At 44.0% G+C, this 17,518-nt stretch overlaps 1 protein-coding gene across 1 annotated transcript; it reads left to right on the top strand.

Annotated features, from left to right (window-relative positions):
• The first annotated feature begins 316 nt into the window (after window positions 1-316).
• On the top strand, window positions 317-14,832 carry med1 (mediator complex subunit 1). Its single transcript, XM_078290895.1, has 16 exons — window positions 317-437; window positions 1,888-1,994; window positions 3,874-3,952; window positions 4,451-4,505; window positions 5,642-5,774; window positions 6,329-6,357; window positions 6,513-6,584; window positions 6,941-7,015; window positions 7,210-7,373; window positions 7,545-7,656; window positions 7,897-8,021; window positions 8,393-8,520; window positions 9,214-9,415; window positions 9,643-9,738; window positions 9,944-10,049; window positions 10,135-14,832. The coding sequence occupies exons 1-16, from the start codon at window positions 317-319 to the stop codon at window positions 14,048-14,050; spliced, it is 5,520 nt and encodes a 1,839-aa protein (XP_078147021.1). The 3' UTR covers window positions 14,051-14,832.
• Window positions 14,833-17,518: the final 2,686 nt, after the last annotated feature.

A 17,518-nucleotide genomic window follows, 5' to 3' on the forward strand; every position in this document is an offset into this window, starting at 1 on the left:
AATTAAATACTGTTTGAACGTATATGTAAAACATGCAAGGTGGCAGACCAAAAACGTGTCCTTATTTAGGCTACTCTATCCATACGAGTGTCTCTTTAAATCAGTGTCAGGCCTGCTTGTTCACATAGGCTAAATAGTTATATCTTACAACCCAAATCAGGCAAGCTGACCCTATGCGCACATTTATTACACATGCAATATTTGGTGTGTGCACCTTGAAGCCACACCGCGTATAACCCGGCAACAGCTCTTTGCGCAAAACGCCGCCGGAGGATAGTCTACGGAAGCCCGGAGAGCCGGGCGGAGAGAAGCAAAGATGGCGGCGGCGTCTGGGGTTTCTATGCAGAGCAGTAGCCCAGCAAGAGAACTTACCATCTCGGTTCAGCAAGGAGGGAGCCAAAGTCATGGAGATCGGGCCAAAACCGAAGAGGTAACAGGTAAGAACCTCAGCTATGCGACTTGATTTTTTTTGTAAATTCGTTTTGTTATTTTAATGGCCAGGCTCGTCAAGTCAAGACAGGCTAACGAAGCTAACACTTAGCTATCCGGCTATGTAGCTTAGCTAACGTTAGTTAACTAAAGCTAACGTTAATGTAAGTCTTTGTTTCGTCTAGTTTTGAAATGCAAATGGAATGTTACTGTAAATACACATCTCTTTAGATAACTTACTAAGCGTAACGTGTGAAACTTTAGCTCGCACAGCGCAAGTTGTTGGCACTTGGCAGTTTGTTGTTGTGGTTAGTTAGCTACCTGTTAGTGAGCAAATAGCTAACATCTAGCTAACATTAATTGTGCTGCTCAGAATTAACAAAGTCTCTGAAAGTGATCCTTTGCCACTACGCATTTGAAGTTGGGCATATGGACTTAGGTATTGTTGTCCAAGTAAGCAAGCTAAAGTTGGACCACCGCGCCTATACGGGCTAACAAATAGGCTATGCTGCAGATTTGTGGTGATGACAGAGCACAGTGAAAAAACGTCTCTGTTTCCTTGTCAAGAGATTCCTTTTGACCTGATTGACACCGTCGCTTGTGGCTCAGATGTATAACTTAATGTTAGTTTTGGGATGTGGTGTGACTTGATTGGATAACTGCTTTATGTTTTTGTTGCATTTTAATCTTGACAAGTGCAGATAATCTGGCAGTACTATCCAAAGTGTAGAGAACGGCCTAACATTATATCGCTCCACTGAAAGCATGTTGTTATAGTGATTATGTAGAGATTTTGTAGAATTAGTTAAGGAAATGTTGCACAGCCAAATCTTATAGGCAATTTAGTTAAACAGCTTTGCCAGTAATAATACATTATTTTTTCATAATGTGTTTGATGATGATCCTAGTGGCCTGTAGGAGGGGTGTATGCTCTGCCAGCTTTAAAAAGTTTAAGGGTTTTTATTTACATTGCTTGCATTTTAAGCATTTAGCTGACACTCTTATCCAGAGTGATTTACAATGAGTGCAATAATAGAATAAGTTTTAATTCTTAACCACCAAAATGACAAGCAACCAAAGACATGACTGAATCCCATTCAGCAGCTAAATGCAAAGGTAAATATTTTGCATGACATGCTGGCGTTGTCATTTTCATTTAGGTGTACAGATGGCTGCCTGTGAGTTGAATATGCAGGGAAAACTGAATTTAGCCCCAGTAAGCTCATCTCACACCAAGACTTTCCAAGGGCATTCAACTTTGCTGCTGCATTAGTTGAAATGTTGTTGCACGTTATCTACAGATAAATGTGTTTCCTAAAAAGCAAATGGATGGAGAAGGTATTGGTGTTATGAGGCTAGGAACATCTTTAAATAACATTTGTGGCAATAAGTGAATTAGACTTAAAATTAGACAATTTTTTGCTTTTGTCTAATGTAAAGTGTGTCTTATGTTTTCAGAAGCAGAGAAGCAGAGTCGCATGGCTGTTCTGCTGGAGAAGCTCCATGCCAAGCACAATGCTTCACGGCCTTGGCAGGAGACCTGCAAGGTGGTGCGTCAGGCCATGGTAAGACAAAGACCTCTCCCTCTCTGACAGAGAAGAGTGTTCGAATTCACAAAGCAGTATTGTAAGCCTGTAACAGGGTTCAACAATAAGGACTGTCTGATTGTGTGGAACCAGTAAGACATGGACTTGGGACAGGTGATTGGTCAGTCACTGGCCCACTCCCCTCTCTGTTGTGCTTTTTCTGACCAATCAGATTGTATCCCCCCTCAGACTAAAGCCCAATGTCCACCAGATGCGGTACGGCTCCGGCACGGAAGCTGTGCGTGTGCCGGAACAGACTCGCGCCCATGTGAATCAGCGCTGCAATGTCCACCGGGTGCAGATGCATTGCGGTAGCGGCACGGAAGCCGTCCGGAACCCGCACGGCAGTTTCGGCCGCTCTGTTCTTTTTCCGCGTCTGGTCTATTTTTGCCGGATCCGCTTGCATCTGACAAGCGTGGAAATGCACTTTATTGACTTGCAGGTGACGCATACAACTCAATCAAATGCGTGTGGTGTACATTGCCTTCTGTTCCGGAGCCGTTCCGATCCCGTGCCCCGGCCTTTCCACTTCCATGTCGCATCTAGTGGACATTGGGCTTTAAGGGTAATTTATGCTTCTGCATCAAACCGTTAACCTCCCGCCGAGGTTGCTGCCATAGCTTACGTGCACTTCTCCAAAAATGTAACTCCACGTAGGGTGATGCAAGACCGCAAGAACAGTGATCGGCTCACTTCGTATTTCCTCCTACCTGTATCCGGTTGATGTCTGTTGATAGCGAAGACAACATGGAGACGTTCAAAGAGACACTCTCTGAGGAGGGCTGCAAATATTTTGATTTTTAGGACACCACACCTCATCCCAAAATTATAATGTTTACCAGATGTCACTGAATTTGTGGTGAGAAATATCCCAGAACATGAGCTTCAGAGAATAAAAACACTACTACTTATTCTGTTATTACTTCCATGTTAACAAAGCACGTCACTGCCGTCTAGTGTTTTGGTGGTCTGCGCACACAATCACTGATGCATCGCACCGATGTAGGCACCTGCATCGTAGCTACGGCGGCAATTCGAAGCAGAAGTATAATTTAGCCTTTAGTCAGATAGTTGTGTAGAGTGGACATGGCAGGGAGTACTTCAAATCACAAAGCTAAAAGTAAAAGGCTTTTTCTTTCCTCATGGAAGCAACAGTTTCCTCACATTGAAAATGATAAATACATTCTGTACTGTTTGTAGGTGATTTCTGAGTAAGGTGGATCAAGCTGGCACATTTTTAAAGGCACTGATAATTACCGAGAACACACACTCAATGCCCATGATGAGCCAGTAGCGCCTAGCCTGTATGTTGGCAAAGGCTACTTGACAATCCCTTATCAGGTCCCATTAGTGTACTGGCAAGATGGATGAATAGAGAGCCTCATGGATTTCCACTTCTTTCCACTTATTTTTATTTTTTTCCCTGTTACAGCTGGTTATATTTACAGAAAAGCTTCTATTAGTTGGTTCTAGTGGCTCCATGAATATAATGCAGTGCGACAAGGGCCAACTTATACCTTCAAATTTTACAATTTGTTAAAAATCAGACATTTCAAATTTATTCAGTCAATTATTTATGTTTTTGTTGTTTATGTTTCAGCCATTTTGCTGCTGTATATTATGACCTGTCAGTATCCTAAATTTATAGCAATAAATGACTTAAATGTATGAACAAGTGGTTATTATCATATTTTCCCTGCTGGGCCAGTGAAAATATAATAGGAGCAAGTAGAACTCTGACCTACTGGTCCGATCAGGCAAGTGGAAAAAAATCCTAACATTGAACCCTGCTGATAGTGCACTTTTATCTTTCCTCAACTATCCTCTTACTCCCTATTTTATTCACATTGTGTCCCAGGAGAAACGCGGTGTGATGAATGCTGCAGGCCACCAGCTCCTGCTCACCTGCCTGGAAACCCTGCAGAGAGCGCTGAAAGGTGAGACTGCCAACTCACAGGACAGAGGCACAAGGGAGAGCAGGGTGCAGATGGAACATCCCACGCTGACTACATTAAAAGGATGCCTTGACATTTTCCATTACAGCGTGTTATTTTCCATCACTAAGCAAATTGGGGGGAAATAAACTGTATTGGGACTTAAATTTACTGCTCAGCATTCCAGTCAGCATTCCAGTCAACATTCCTTACTCACACCACTGAGTAGGTATTAAAGCTGTTGGTTTTATTGAAAAATGCCAATGGCACTGACAAGCTTTGTTTGGAACTGACTAAAAATCAAAATGTCAAGGTGTTCCTTTTGACATACTGTGGAGATTTCAGACTGTTAATTGAAGGCAGCACACATCACTTGAAATATTTCTTTGCTTTTGAATGGCAGGCATGTTGTTTCTATGGAGTGTAGTAGAACTGGGCCACATATTAATCGCTGTCTGAGTCAAGTTACATGATTTTTTTTGTCTGCCTTCTCCTCTTCAGTGTCATCTCTGCCCTCCATGACAGATCGTCTAGAGTCCATCGCTCGACAAAACTTGTGAGTTCTCTCCCCTCTGCTCATGTGTGCTCTCATCCTCTCTCTGGCTCTCTCCCCAGTATATCTCTGATTCAGAATCTAACCCTGAGTAGAGAAAGTAGTGAGTTGTTTTTCTGGTGGTGGATGATAGGTTTTCTCTAAATTCTAGTTAATTCTAAAAAGAATAGGGGCAAAAGATATACCATAATGCGGTTCCTGAACTGCTGAGTGGGCTGTTTTAAGCTAGAAGTGTCAGCTGTCCTATTTGCCTATTCAGTGTTGTTCAAATTAAGGGTGAGGTCAGAAATTGGGCAAGTCTAAGTGCAACTGCTTTGTCAGTGTAGTCTAATACTCCTGTCACACACACGATCAGGTAATGTTATGGTGTGCTGATCCTGATCTGTGTAGGAGTCAATTCACACTGAAGCCTCGTACATGGGAATATCCTATGAGCTGTCATCTTTATAATAGCATCAAAAGCAGATGTGTTTACATTCTGTGTTCAACATGCTGCCAGACACTGGTGCTGCGATGTAGATTTACCTGGGTCAATCCATTCAAACGGAAGACTCCAACATCCAAGCCCTCACGCTAGTTAAATAGCACAAAATTAAATAGCATACCGTTGTAAGCAGTGTCATTACTGTCTAAAATCAGTACTGTGCAAACACAACTATAACAGTAAATTGTGCTGTATAATGTAGCTTGTATTCTATCTATCAACATGTAACATTAGGTTCAACAAACTATGTACAAACCATACTGAAGATAAAACACTGATATGTATCTAGGGTCTGTTGTTTTCCGTTACTGGTCAACTTTTGCATTACTTTAGTCACACAACATTGTGGGCAGGTTTTAACTATGCTATTTTATTCTATTAAGTATTTATCCAATGTGTACTCAACCAACATGGAAAACAGTTAAACATCTTGGCATTTTCAGTATACTGATGCTGAAGAAAATTTGCCAAGTAACCATTTTTAAATGCACCCTACTGAAACAGGATAGTGATCAGCAGATATTAACACAACACAGAACTGGTACAGGGAAAATGAATATGATTTCTCTTTCCCTCTCTCTCTCTCTCTCTGTCTCTCTCTGTCTGTCTGTCTGTCTGTCTGTCTGTCTGTGTTCTTCTGTCTTGTCTGTGCCAGGCTGGGCTCTCACCTCAGTCCATCAGGGACAGAGTGCTACATCACGTCTGACATGTTCTATGTGGAGGTGCAGCTGGACACCGCTGGCCAGCTAGTGGACGTCAAGGTGGCTCATCATGGAGAAAACCCTGCGGTCAGTATAACTTCCATATGGCTCCACAACTTTGGGACATTTGGCCAGATTAAAAAGGCTTGCATGTAGCCCACAAATAGCATTACCTGTATACCAATGAAAGGATTTCAGTTATGCTTGGAACAATTTGACATTTGTTCTTGACCGTGAGAGGGAATTATATGTCCTTAAAGGGTTGAACCTGATGATGCCTCCTACACCAAGTGCTAGTGCTAGTGATTGTTTTTGTTTTTTTTAAATACAGGCATCTGATTTGTCTACTGGCTCTGAAGTAGCCATTTTGGATGCCACTGAATACATTTATTGTCAACTATACATGTAATTTTGTAACTCTAAATTGTTCCCTAAGAGTAGCTGAGTTCTTCTCATTCCTAGGTTCTTTTTGATTCATGCACCTTGGTGGAGCAGCAAGGTTGCTAGAGATTTTTTGTTGACCCCCTCATAAACATGTTGAAACCCTGTATTGCCCTTGAATTTCTGCTGTTTCTTTTACAACCGTATTTATTGCCATCAAAATGTTCTGTTTCATTCTTTTCTTAATTTGTTGGTCACAGAGCTGTCCTGAGCTGATTCAGCACCTAAGGTGAGAGAAAACCGCACACACTATTCTACGATCCCATATAATATATGATATGGAATACAGTATAGGGTTTCAGTGGAATGATTCAGACACCTGTGCAAAATACTTTCATTTACGTGACAGCGGTCTAAACCGCCCCTCTTCCTGCTTCTCATCAGGGAGAAGAACTTTGAAGAGTTCTCCAAACATCTGAAGGGACTGGTCAACCTGTACAAGCTCCCTGGAGACAAGTAAGTAGGCTACAAGGATGTCAGTTTGATGGCAGCCTGAAATCAGTTGTCGGTGAGAAGATTTCCTCAACACTAAGATATGATAAAAATTCACATCAGAAATTAGATATATCTCAGTTACCTAGATGTAGAGTTCTCCAAATTGAATATATTTTCATAAAGTAATAGATGGAATTTGTACTTGGCTATAAGGCTGTAGTTAAAGTTTAGTGTTTGAAATCCGAATTGGCAGTGAAAAGGTGATATCAGTGCATCCATAGAAGGCTGCACAGTGGACTTCTGTCTCTTTAAGAATGTTGTTGTTTTTGTGCCAGTTATATCTAATCTCACTATCTCACTACATTTCTGTGTTCCAGTAAGCTGAAAACCAAGATGTACCTAGCACTGCAGTCTCTGGAGCTTGATCTAACCAAGATGATGCACATGTTTAGGTCAGTTCACAAAACTCTTTCAATTCAATACTGTTTTATATTATATCTCTTCATATAGAATGAGTTGAATGAGCCCTGCTGTAAGGTGTATACCCCCCATTTCTGACTCCTCCACCACCTCCAACTTACCATATACACCCAATAGGCTAGTCTTGTCATCCATTATTTTGTTTTGGTTGGTATGTGTTTTTTAGGTTAGCCACCAATGCTAATACCGTGGAGACCATTCTCCACGGGAGTGTGGGCCTGCTGACAGCCAGGAGTGGCGGCCATCTTGTTTGTCTTCAGTGTTACGTGTCCCCATATGACATATTTGAGGAGGGAACGGGCTCACAGCTCAACTTAACAGACACAAATGGTGAGTGCATGAAGCAAGTGGGTGAACTATGTGTCCATAATAAAGATCAGAATGCTGAGTTACACCAGGCACCAACCAAATGATTTCCTAAAAATTAGAAACCCTCATAATGCCTGTATGTCCCCCCTCCCTATTCTTTCTCTATTTCTCATCTTGACATGGTCTTTGCAGTGCCTCGCTCACTGGGTGTCGGTGTGTCTGTGACAGTCGAAGGAACCACCTCGGTCTACAAGCTCCCCATTGCTCCGCTCATCACTGGATCCCACCCGGTGGACAACAAGGGGTAAGACAGCCTACGTCACTCCTCATAAGAAGGAAGAAAAGTGAAAATATATTTACATTATAAGCATTTAGCTGATGGTTTTACAATGAGTGCAACAGTAGAATATTCTTAAATTGCCAGATCACTAAAATTACTAGACTTCATTAAATTGTACTGTTGTTATATGAATATATACTGTTTTATTTTACCAGGATAATTTCCAGAGACAGACTGCTGATGTTTTTATGCTCTGTGTTTCAGGACACCCTCCTTTTCCTCAGTGACCAACTCCAACTGTGTGGACCTGCCTGCTTGTTTTTTCCTCAAGATGAACCGCCCCATGCCCTTCTCGCTTTCTTTTATTCAGAGGCTGGGCAGTGCTACTGGTGGGTTTCAATGACTTCAGTAATTGAAGCAGTTAGACAGAGAACCATACGATTATTTATTAATTTTTTATAGATGGGTCATGTTTTCTAATCTCATTAAAGTATTGTATTTTCAAGTTTTAAAGATGGTAGAGGCTGTGTACTGTAACATTCACACTTGGTGATATGGATTGACTACAAAACTGCAAGTACAGTGGTTGTACAAAAAATATTAAATGTCAAGTTTTTTTCATAAAGCCCTTAAACGCATCACTTAATTACAGCCTCAAAGGGCTTCACGTTATGAAAACAATTAAAGAAAATGATGTGCTTACATGGTTCTCTGACTTGTTTGTGTGTGTTACCTCTTTCCACTTCTTCTTCTCCCCTAGGGATCCCAGTGTTTGAGAGCTCCCCCAGCCTGTCTCCTCTCTACCAGCTCATCGTCCACAGCCAGCTCCAGCTCCTGGAGGAGGGGAGCTCCCCGCCCCAGCCTTCACACAACATGCACTTCTACTCTGTGAGTAGATGCACATAATACCTGCATGTCCTCGCATAACATTTATATTTAATATTAATACAATATGAATATACTGTAAATTTCTTCTCTCCTCTTAACTCTTATTCTGTTTCTTTTCCTAGTACTTAAATCTTACATGATTGTTCTATGGTCACAGGAACATTGTAAGGGCTGTTTGGGTTGTTTGTACTTTTGGTGAGCTAGGAATTTAAACTTAATCTATTTTGCACTCATTGTAAGTAAATGTAAGATTATTAATAATTATTATCCTTTTACCATTATTATTATAATTTCACTCCATCCAGGAATACTTTCACGACATGACACTGTAGACTGCCTTTCTTGTCGTTCACACCATTTTTGTTTCACCAAATCTTCCTCATCCACATCATGTTTGTGAAACAGACCGAAAATTAGTGAAAAGTCATTTCTTTTTTGTCATTCTGCAAAATCAATTTTGGATGGTACTGCCCTGATAATGAAAGACTTTTACATAGGCCTTATACTGTATATGCCCTATGAATTGAATTGGACTGTAATTTTCATTGCCTGTAGTTTGTAAATGGAAATATTTTGGTCTTCTCACTCAATCACACTCTTAAACATTAGATAGTTTATCCTATCTGAGCACATGTGGGTTACTGTTTGTGTGCAGAAAACCAGACTGAATGCACCTTTTCTCTGCTCTCTTAGTTGTTGCCAGACCAGCAGCACTGTTACTTCCTGAACGGTGATGCCCCGGTGCAGGACGGTCGCTCCCTCCAAGGGGCCCTGGTGTCCAAGATCCCTTTCCGCCACCCGGCCCAGGTACCAGCCCTGCTTGATATCATCCGGCACCAGGCAGCCTACAACACCCTGATTGGCAGTTGTGTGAAACGCACCTCCATCAAAGAAGGTGAGTAGCAGACCACTGATTTATTTGGTAGAATTAATCAGTTGTTAGTTGATTGATCTCGTCCCCCTCAAACAACATGGGCTTGTTGATTTTTGTTTATTCAAAACCCACTCAGCACAGAGGTGTCTCAGATGAACACTAAGTTTTAATTCTGACTTTGGTGTTGAATATATAGTTTTGTGTATTAAAGTAAAACTGACCATTGTTGTGTGCTATTGTTGCCTCAGACAGTGCAGGCCTACTGCAGTTTGAGGTGTGCCCGCTTACCGATTCCAGCTTCAGCGTCTCCTTCCAGCACCCTGTCAACGAGTCGTTAGTCTGTGGTGAGCACACACTTCTGCAAGCTCCCTTTACTCCAGCTATCATCTAGCACTTGTAGTTTTTGATTGAAAATATTGTTACTGTATTACTTTTTAGTGGTTTCACAGTGTGAAACATACAGAAATCTGCATAGACGTAACCTTTTGTATATTGCTGTCAGTCTGATGCTAACCTGAATCCACTATCCTTTCTAACCTGTTCCTCCAGTGGTAATGGAGGTGATCGACTCCAGACAGGTGGCCTGCAAGCTATATAAGGGACTGTCAGATGCTCTGATCTGCACTGATGATTTCATTACCAAAGTGGTCCAGAGGTGAGTTTATTTCCTGCTTAATGGATAAATGTGGATGTTATGTTTTCCATTAACACTGTAGGTAATAATTTCCTCCATTCCTCAGATGCATGTCCATCCCTGTGACCATGCGGGCCATCCGGAGGAAAGCGGAGACCATCCAGGCAGACACGCCGGCCCTCTCACTCATTGCAGAGACGGTGGAGATCATGGTGAAGAATAACCTGCCACCTTCTGGTAGTCCCAGCTACACCATGGCCCCAGGCGATGGAACCAACCCTATGGGCCTGCCTGGGCTCACAGGGGGCAACACACCTACTGGAGGAGGGCCCCCCGGGGGGCCCAATTTTCCAGGTCCCATCACCTCTTTGTTCGGGATTAGCCGTGGGCAAGCCCAAGGAGGAGATTGCGTAACCCAAGGCGGGGTGGCTGGGCAGCAACAGATGCAACAACAACATCAGCAACAACAGCAAGGTCAAAGCCACTCCGACGATTACAGCAAAGTCACCCAGAATCCCATCCTGACCAGTCTGTTACAGATAACTGGAAGTGTAGGTTCCAGTCCCAGCTCCCAGAACGCACCCCCACAACCCCACCAAACCCCGCCCCCAACTTCCTCTCCTGCTAGCAACACCAAGAATCATCCCATGTTGATGAACTTGTTGAAAGACAACCCCACCCAAGATTTTGCTGCACTGTATGGTTCCAGTCCATTAGAGAGGCAGAATTCGTCATCTGGCTCACCGCGTACAGAGGGTATGGGTGGGACCTGCCCTGGAAGTGGTACAAAAGGGAAGAAAAAACGCCCACGGGGGACAGAAAAGGGTGGCGTGATGCCCGGTGCTGCTGGTGGTAGTGGCGGTGGTGGCATAGGAATGAAAACACAGCAGTCTTCCATGCAGCAACACCACCACCAGCACCAAGCCACGCACGAGGATGATTTCCACCGCGAACTCTTCTCTATGGACGTCGACGCCTCCCAAAATCCTATCTTTGATGTCAATCTGCCCGGCGATGGCTTAGACACGCCTCATAGCATCACCCCAGCACCTAGCCAATGTGGGACCCCTCCCTCAGGCCCCGGTGTGCCTTATCATTCACAATCTCATGTCCAGTCACAGCAACAGCAGCAGGCTCCTCTACCGCCGCGGATGGTTCGCCTCTCTAGCTCTGATAGCATCGGAGCTGATATCACAGAAATCTTGTCAGATTTGCCCGAGCAGACGGGTAAAGGTAGCAGTGGAGGCCACGGGCAGCACCACATGGGCAGTGGTGGGGAGGACGGAGGCCCCCTAGGTACCCCCATCCGTGACTCCTCCAGCTCGGGCCAGGGCAGTGCAGTGTTTGACTCGGCAGACATTTTCAATACCAACAGTAATGAGAATCCCTTCACAGACGCCGCTGACCTGATTGCTGAGGCAGCTGCCACCGCCGCCACACCCACCAGCGATTCTTCATCCACCAACTTTTTCCCTGATGCTGCTGACTTCAACCCTGACCTGCTAACCTCAGGCCATGGCTTCTCCCAGGGCTACTTTGATGACAGCTCGCCAAGTGCTGACGGAGACATGGACCTGGTCAAGGGTTTTGGTGGGAGCAGCCAGCAGAACACCCCATCGGGAACACCTCAGAATCCCACACCGCATGGGCACAGCACCCCAGAACCCTCGCTGAAAGACCCTTTTGACATGGGGATGGTTTTCGGAGGCAACAGTGGCGGGGGAAAGCCGCTTTTGGGGCAAGCTCCTGATTTGGGGGATGCACACTCATCCCACGGAGGGGGAGGACAGAGCCCCCTCATGATGGGCCTGGGAGGGATAGGCAGTGACTTTAAAAGTGCAGAGGCCAAAGTGAAACAGCAACAACAGGGACTCATGAGGCCGAAGGATGAGAATGGGGGCAGTGGAGGGAGCAGCTCGGGGATGGGTGGCAGCAGCTCGACAGAGGGCAAACAGGTAAAACGCAGCAGGACCCCATCTAGTGAGGGAAAGTCCAAAGAAAAGCCCCCCAAACGCAAGAAGCTGGACCCTGATGGGAAGTCTCCCTCTCACAGCTCAGGGGGACGCCCGTACACCCCACCTAGTGGTGGCTCGGGCTCTGGAGGAAGCATGAGTGGAGGGGGCTCAAAGTCTCCTGGTAGTTCAGGACGCTCGCAAACTCCTCCCGGTGGTGCGACCCCTCCCATTCCTAAAATTACAATTCAGATCCCAAAAGGGACCCTATCTGGGGGGAAAACCTCATCCCATGGGGGGTACACCTCCAGTAGTTCAGCCACTAGCAGCACAGGGGGGACAGGAGGAACCAGCAGCAGCAAAAGCCACCATTCTCACTCCTCCTCTTCTTCTGGGAAGATCAAGACCAAGGAAGGCTCCATGACACAGGGCAACAGCTCCAAGCCAGGCAGTGTGGGAGTAGGGGTTGGGGGTGGACCATCCCAGTCTAAAGGCTCCTCTCAGGGAATGGGTGTTGGCAAACCAGGGTCTTCCCCCATCACCAAACATGGACTGTCTGGACCAGGAGGCAGTGGTGGTGGAATTGGAAGTGGTAATAAGATCAAGCCTCAGGGGGGCAAGCCACCTGGGTCACTTATGAATCCCAGCATCAAGCCCAACATCTCCCCTTCTCACTCCCGCTCTGGTAGCTCTGGTGACAAGTTGTCCTCCCCTATGAAAATGCAGCAGTCCCAGGTTCCAGGAACCCCTCCCTCCTCCAAGGCTAAATCCCCTATGGGCTCAGGAGGTGGCAGTTCGGGAGGGTCCAAGTCTTCTTCTGGCGGGGGGATGGGCTCCCAGAAGCCAATGGGTAGCAGTTCCTCCTCTGGTTCTGCATCATCCTCATCATCCTCCAGCTCCTCTTCCTCTGGTTCCATGGCCTTTTCAGGAGGCTCCCAGTCTCAGTACGGTGGTGGAGGAGGAAGTGGAGGAGGAGGGGGGTCAGGAGGAGGAAGTGGAGGTGGTGGTGGAGGGGGAGGAGGAGGAAGTGGCGGTGGAGGGGGAAGTGGTGGTGGAGGAGGGGCTAGTCAGAACAATGCAAACAACCCCAACGCCAAAGGCAAGTCTCCCAGCCGGAATAAGAAACCCTCTCTTACGGCAGTCATAGATAAGCTGAAGAGCGTAGGAGGAGTGGGGGAGGATGGTTGTGAGGTCGGGCCACCAGTAGGAGGACCTGGTGGCGGTGGGTCTGGTCCTGGTGCTGGTCCTGGAAATGTACCTAGCAGTGGACCCCCTAACATGGGCCCTTCCAAGCATGCCATGTCCTCCCAAAGTGGGGAGTATAAGCGGGAGAAGTCTGATAAAGAGGCCAAAGCCAAAGTGTCCGTTTCAGGGGGCAACAGTGGGGATAAGAAGCTGATGGACCCAAAAACGGGAGGGGTGAGCGGGACTGGTCTGGCCAAAATCATCATCAGCAAACCAGATGGTGGCTCACCCAGCATCAAGGCCAAAGTGACCCTCCAGAAAGCTGGGGAAGGGTCTGGCGAGTCCATGCGTCCCCAGCTTTCCAGCCTCAAAGCCTCCCCCCTCTTCAGCGGCTCTACCCCCAAACATGACCGCTCCTCCCCTAGCCACAGCCGCTCGCCAGGATATACCCCGCTCAACCACGACAGCGAGAGCGAGTCGGGCAGCAGCTCGGTGGCCGAGAAGTCCCACCAGAACAGTCCCAGCTCAGACGACGATCAGACCATGCGCCCCTTGCCCCCCCAGGACTACATAAGCTCCATCCCCCTCAGCTCGGGGGAGAAGCACAAGAAACACAAGAAGGAGAAAAAGAAGCAGAAAGAGAGGGAGCGGGAGAGGGACAGAGACAGAGAGCGGGACAGGGAGAAAGAAAAAAAGAAGTCGTCTATGTCCATGGGTCCATCCTCACATCCCATGAAAGCGGACAGTTGGTCACGGTCACCCATCTCAGCCTCTGATTCATCTCTGTCCATGCTGGGCTCAGAGCGGCCATCCCGGCCTAGTCCGGTGTATATGCGAAATGAAGACGATGACCTCATGGACTCAGCCCTCACCGGCAACCTTTAATTTTTTTTTTAAGAGAGACAACATTTGAATTTTACTCTTTTTTTTTGACAGCTTTTGCATGGCATTTAACATACGTAGAAATGTGACTCTTAATATTTATTCAATTCAAGCCAACAATTGGAACTGGATAAATAATAGGATATTGTGGCTTTCTGAATGATTGGTGACCTGTTAAAGCTGTTTTTTAAAATGTCATATTTTACAGCTCATCAGTATCAGTGCATATTACTATTACTTAAGTTTGATGCTAGTTTTATATACAAGTGGGTGCTACATTAACCACATTGATGTCTTGATCCACCCCAAAATACCGATTTCCTTAAGTTTCATTGAGGATTCAAACAGTATATTTTCAGAGCTAAAGACATTTATTTTTGTCTTGCTGTGATATCAGAAGGTCTTTATTGTCAATTATTGTTGCTAATTTCATATTCTTTTTGCATTTAATACATATACCATTTGCTGTTGTTGATCTGTCATTGTCATCGACTGATGTGTGATCAAAAAATCTACAATAATGCCACTATATGTTTTCAAAATAACTATGGAAACTGTTTTAAAAAAGTATTATAAAGCAAGAAGTGTACAGTGTTTAATTGCCTTGTTTTTCAGATGACTGGGAATTTTTAGATTTTGATACATTTTAAATTGTTGATGTGCAAATTAGTGTAGGTAAAGACTGCTACAGATTATGATGCTGAGGAACATTGAGGAAAACAGACATGTACTGGTAATTTTTTTTTTACTGTAGAGGTTTTTGAAGCTTGAAATAAACATTTCACTGCTGGACAATTGTCTTCACATTTCTGTATTTAGGCAAACTTGATTCTTTGATTAAGCCTTTTTCAGGCAAGATGAGAGAGCAGTCTGTAGTGTACTGTATCTGCAGTTGTAATCCATAGATTAGCAAAGAGATTACAAAATAAAGTAAGGGTATTCACCTGAGAATACATCTATAATGCAAATACATTTTACTTCACAAGGTGCTAATGAGTTTTTGGGAGCAAACACTCTGAGAAGGCATATCAGTATTGGCTCAGCTGCTTGAATAAACTTTGAAAGAGTAGCTGGAGCCACTTGAAAGTGTTTGTTCACTCTCATCCCTTTTCTATAGTGTAAAAAACCATGTTAAACATCAATTATGCAACTTTTGGGAGTTTGAGTAGATGAGAAAAGTAGGACAGTACTTAGGTAAGAACAGTAATGGCCAACTGACTTTGGCTCCATTACTGTTTCTTAGAGCTGCTGTCAGAGATGAGCAGAAATGCATCCAAATCATGTTATATATCATGTTGCAATTGACATGTCTTGTAACAAGTGTGTCATATTACAAAACAGTAGTGGGAAAGGATGTATTTTACATAGATGTGTGTTGCCACCGCAACCCAAACCGGGATAAGCAGCTAGGAAATGGGTGGATGGATGGATGGTGTGTGTAACAGAATGTGTGTTCGTCCTAATGGGCTTGAGAAGTTGTTAGAAAAGTAGTGGAAGCCACAGCCTGTCTTAGTATCTCTGTACCTTCCAGCCTGGTTTCTGTTTGTCCATTGAGCATGTTTTGCCTGCCTGTTTCTATCTATATGCATCACACGCATATATGACTTCATTAATTGGCAGGAATAGCTGGTGATTAGTGTAATAAATTACTCTCTATTCCAGACGAGGCTATTTACCATCAGCTAATAAATAGGACCAAAGATGTTTAATAAATACTGTAAATATATGGACTAAATATATGGAGAGAAAAGGCTTTTTACTAATTGGCTAATGAATGTACAGTACACTTGCGTGTGCTGTGACTGGAGCTGTCTTAGTTATTGTCCTATTGTATCTTTTTTTTTGATTGATAATTGATTGATAATAGAAGCTTTAGTAGAGTATACACAGGGATACACAGGTAACAAAAAGTTAGAGGACAAATAGCCTTCTTGGGGAAATAATTGTTAGATGCAAGCAGGTCTTTACCCTATTTTGCACCATAAAGGATGGTTTTCCGAATCCTTTTGTATTTCTGTTAGCTAATTTCCTTCCCTCTGTTATATAGTGGAATATGAAGCAGTTAAATATCAGTTCATGGGTAGTTATTATGCTAAAGTATAATTATCATACTCATCAATAACAGACAATAAAATATGACACTGGACAAGCAATCAACAAAATAAAATTAAGATGAAATTGTGGAGACAAAATGAGCCAGTGGAATATATACAAAGTGATATATAATAATAGCTTGAGGAATACTATTACTCCTCCTACTAAAAATAGTAGCTGCATTTGCATAGAACCTTTCTTTCTTTTCATTTGTATAGGAAGTGTTTTACAGTAACTAAAGATGAAATCTAGCTAATTTCAAGGGTTTGTATGAGGTTGTGTAACAGTCAGCAGCTCAATATCTGAGCTACAGAGCTTTAACCACAGATGGCAGCAGTGCACCAGGTTGCTCTTTATCATGGATAGCAAAATAACATGGTGCTTGGAGAAGGGTTACACACTCCCAGAGGTAATGCTTAGAGGTTAAAAGAATTTTCACGCCTTTATTCACAGTTATTATACATGAAGAAATGTGAAATAAGGTGGCAATTAGGAAGGAAGGGACAGAAAAAAGCAAACAGACAAAAATACATAAAACTAATTAGGATGGTCACAAGGAATTTGTAATGGAAAAGGTCTTTGTCATGGATGAAAATGAATTAAGAATGATTTCAAATGTTCAGTGCTGCAGTAAGCGGACACTTTTGAACAATATTTCATCACCACCAGGGATTCTCTGTTCATTAAGACCAAGATAAATAAGAAATAATAATGCTTTACAGGGTAATGGGTGTTCCTTTTCCTGCATGAGAAGACGCATTTGAGGCTCAGAAGTGGAGATCAATTGTGAGCAAATGTATTATATTCTTGGGCAGACAGAAAAGGAAGCTAGCAGGACATTCTAACCTTTGTCTCCCGAGTGGCAACATTTGAAACCATACGAGGCTCCGAGGCACACACTTGATCTTTTGACCCACGGCCACATTGTTCTCCAGCTCTGCTGACTGGGCTGTTTTTCCCCTGAAGCACTGCTAAACTGCTTGGCTGACACAAATGAATGGAGTCCCTTTACACTAAAGAAAAATCTCTATTATGGAGTCAGTCCCTTCTTAGAAACATTACACTCAAATGGCACAAGCTTGTCCTTAGCCATGTGCGTGTTTAAAGGCAACAGGTTGACAGGTTGGTTAAGGAGGCTGTCAGTAGTTGAAGGGTTGTTGGCTGAATCCCCAGAGTCGACAGTACAGCTGAAGAGCCACTGAGCAAGGTCACCTAATCCTTTGTATGTGTGTACCAACTTGCTCCAAGGATGGACAATGAAAAGTGGCAGTATCAGCTAAATACTGTAATACAACACTGCAGGAGGTTGCTTGAAAGTAGTCATTGTCATTGTGGTTGAATCTGTCCTTGGGAAAACATTTCGTTCATACACTGAAT

This window comes from Centroberyx gerrardi, chromosome 20, assembly GCF_048128805.1.
Source record: "Centroberyx gerrardi isolate f3 chromosome 20, fCenGer3.hap1.cur.20231027, whole genome shotgun sequence".
Lineage (NCBI taxonomy): Eukaryota > Metazoa > Chordata > Actinopteri > Beryciformes > Berycidae > Centroberyx > Centroberyx gerrardi.